The following is a 3,346-nucleotide window of genomic DNA, read 5'->3' as shown; positions in this document are numbered from 1 at the left end:
CCTGACTCTGCCACTGATGGGATGTGACCATGGGCAAGTTCTTAACTCCTCCGGGGTAGATTCTGCTAGTGCCTTCAGCATGCTGATTAGTACTTGACTCCTCACTGATTTCAATGGGCCAGTTTGCGGAGTTATGTTACTGTTCGCAGAACCGGTCCCTCTGGGATTCGGTTCCCATCTCTGTAGAATATTGAGCTTTATTGACATGCAACATTATAGGGATTAAAAAGAAAAAAAATGCAGGAAGGATTTCTAGAGTAGAACAAACTTTAATTGCAAAAATAAACACAGCTTTGTAATATTCCTGATAGGTTCAGTTTGTTTTACAAAGAGGAAAATATTTACATGGGGGGAGGGAAGTGACGACCCCCCACCCAAAGCCATAGTTATGTACAAAATATTATAAACCAGAGTTGGTCAAACAACAACACCTGTCTTCAGTTATTCACGCGTCAGTCGGGCATGTCGATCGCATCCATTTTGGTTTTTCCCAACAGTCATTCCTGGTGCAGTTTCGACACGAGAACCTGTCTTACGACGGCTTGTTCAGGGAGTTCGTTTAAAGTGCTTGGCAAGCTAAATCGGACTCAGTTTATTAAAAAGGCAGCCCTGACAAATGCAGCTTGTTCTTCGCCTCAAGCGCGGGCGGGATTTCTTGATGCACGTTTCTCTCTCTTTGAGCCCGAAGTTGAAGCCGCCGTTTGCGAGCGTCCCTTGGCCCCGCGCCGCTCCCCAGCCGGCTGGAGCTGTCCGCGCCGCGTGGTGCTGAAACAGCGCGTCTGCCGGTAGCGCGGATTATTCCTCCTTCACCCCCGAGACCCCTCGGCTTGCTCCGGCAGGGACTGTTTACATAGGGTTGTGCATGGCCCCTGGGGCCCATCGTGACAGGGGTGGTGCCTTTCACTTATGTACATCCAAAGCGCCTTCTCTCCCGGCCAGAAGGACTCGCCAGAGGAAGCGATCCCTGCCCACCACCAATTGTCACGATCTTTGCCACTGGCTCCCGGGAGCCATGTGGAGGTGGACTCTCCAGCCCGATCCCTTCAGCCAGGGGCGGCCGGGCTCACCCCAGAAAACGACATCAACCAGGGCTCCCCGCTGGGCTTTAGAGTGCCCCGAATGACAGCCCCACCGCATAGAAGCCGAGGCCTTTGAGCTTCTCCTCGGTCCTTGCTTTCTGCTTCAGGTGGACCTTGCTGTGTCTCTTCTTCTCGTCGCTCCTGGCAAACCGGCGGCCACAGATGTCACAGGAGAAGGGCTTCTCCCCGGTGTGCGTCCGGATGTGGGTGGTGAGGTGGTCGCTGCGGCTGAAGTTCCGCAGGCAGATGCGGCACTGGAAAGGCTTGTGGCCGGTGTGGATCCGGAGGTGCCGGTTGAGCTCGTCCGACCTGGCGAAGCTCCTGATGCAGGTCTCCACGGGGCAGGCGAAGGATTTCTCGTGGGGCTTGGGGCAGAAGCATTTGGAGGAGCATTTGTTCTTGCGGGTTCTCTTCTTTGGCTCGGGTAGGATGTTGGGGTTGGTGGAGATTAAAGCGTTGGCTGAGGAGGTGGAAGGATGGGCCAGGAAGTCTGCGCTGGGGACTGACGGGGCATGGTGGGGGTGGAGGAGCTCGGTTGGATTCATTAAGCTTGGAACGGCCTCAGGTTGAGCCAAGGAGGATTCGAACTCGTGCATTAACTGCGGTGGGAGGTTGGGGATCTTTGCCTCCCCGAAGTCGCCGGGGATTTGCCCCTGGCTGCCGAGATTCTGGAAACTTTCGGGCTCGCAACCGGAACCTAAGTTGTTGCTGAAGGGGGCTTCAGACAGGCTGTTGAGCTCTGCCCGGCAGCTGACGGACAAGGCGTTTTCGATTTTGGAGCCGAGGGGGTGGAACATGGCCTGGCTACTTTCCGGGGGCTGGAAGGACTCAGAGGACGGGTAGCCATCTGGCAAGTAGTTCTGAGGTTGAGCGAGTGGCTCCCATGGGGAGCAGGAAACCTTAAACTTGTCCAGGGATGGAGCCATGGGGGGAATCTTAATGTCCTGCTTGTTTTCCAACAGTTTTGCCTCAAAGAGACACTGCGAGGAGCTTCCTAAACTCGGGGAGGTTTGGACTTGGGGCGCATTCTCCAGGGTGGGGAAGCCGGGGTAGCCCTGCTCAGCGAAGGGGGGCTGGACAGAGATATTCAGTTCCGGCTGGCAGCTGGAGTAAAGGTCCAAGTGGTTCTGAATGGCTTCTGGGACCGAGTAAAGAGAGTCCAGTTGTCTTTGGTGGCCTTCGGGGCCAGGGAAAGGAGAAAGGCCCAGGATGCCCGACATCAAGTTGAAGAGGGATTCCTGGTCGTGGGGCTGCTCCGGCATGGCCTTGATGAAAAAGCTGCCGGTGTAGCTGAGCGAGGGGACTGGCTGGCCGCCGAGGAAGAAGTAATCTGCAGTCTCACCGTTTATTGTGGACCCCATGAAGTCACCTGGGAATTAAAAGCGGGGAGGAAAGACGGTTATAGGCATCGCTTGGCTCGGGGGCGGGGGATACAGAACGGGCTGCCTAAATAGCGACGCCAGAGCGGGACCTGCAGAAACTCACCGCTCAGCTATGGAGCGCCCCGGGGTTATGTCGCACCTCTCTGCCTCGCACACGCGGCTTTTCTTCTAAAGACGAGGTGCCCCGGGACAGCGACTTGCCCCCAGCCCGATTCCCACCCTCCCAGGCCTGGGTCAGCTTTGGATCCACGACCAAGGGCCACCTTCTCTCCGCGAAGAGCCCTAGTCCTCTTTCAAAGCCAGAGGCTCCTTTGCAGGCTTTCAGCTGCTTGGAAGCCGGACCCCCCCTTTCCCCCCCCGGCTCCGGCTACAGGCTGAAGGCATCAGCCGGTGGGTGGGGGTCTCTCTTACCTCCGGGGAAACCGGCCGCCGCCTCTGGCTGCTGCCCCGCCAGAAGTTGCGGCTCCTGCGGGCCCGAGCCCGGCTGCTCTCCGGCTTTCAGCTCGCAGCTCTCCTGGTACTTGCAGTAGAGCGGGTCCTGGCAGGAGAAATCCATCGCGCCCAACATCTCCGGCGAGCCCAGGCTCGGGGGCGGACGGGAAAGTCCCCAACGCGGCAGCCCCTCTGCCCCGCTCCCCAGCGCGGCTGCGGCTGCGGCTCCGGCCCCGGCGGCCTCGGGGCATGGGCACTCCGCCTGCTGCGCCGGGGCTCGGCGGCTCCTCCCGGCTGCCGGCGCCGCGGCCGCTTTTATACCTGCAGCGGGGCTGGCTCGGCTCTTCCGCCGCGCCGCGCCGCTTCCTTTTCTGGAGTCCCCCGGCCAGGCGGGCGGTGACGTAAATGCCCGTAGATGGACTCAGGATGTAGGCTAGGGAGTCCCAATAAGGA

The 3,346-nt window shown here is 58.8% G+C and overlaps 1 protein-coding gene across 1 annotated transcript; it reads right to left on the bottom strand.

The window, feature by feature from the left end:
- Positions 1-294: 294 nt before the first annotated feature.
- On the bottom strand, positions 295-3,029 carry EGR4 (early growth response 4; the record flags this gene model as incomplete). Its single annotated transcript, XM_084626553.1, has 2 exons — positions 295-2,448; positions 2,873-3,029. The coding sequence occupies 2 exons, from the start codon at positions 3,027-3,029 to the stop codon at positions 1,106-1,108; spliced, it is 1,500 nt and encodes a 499-aa protein (XP_084482679.1). The 3' UTR covers positions 295-1,105.
- Between the last annotated feature and the right edge of the window lie 317 nt (positions 3,030-3,346).

This window comes from Lepidochelys olivacea (genome assembly GCF_965140295.1).
Source record: "Lepidochelys olivacea isolate rLepOli2 genome assembly, chromosome: 4".
Taxonomy (NCBI): Eukaryota; Metazoa; Chordata; order Testudines; family Cheloniidae; genus Lepidochelys; species Lepidochelys olivacea.
The sequence above is the reverse complement of the archived record's forward strand: the minus strand, read 5'-3'. Positions and strand labels throughout refer to the sequence as shown.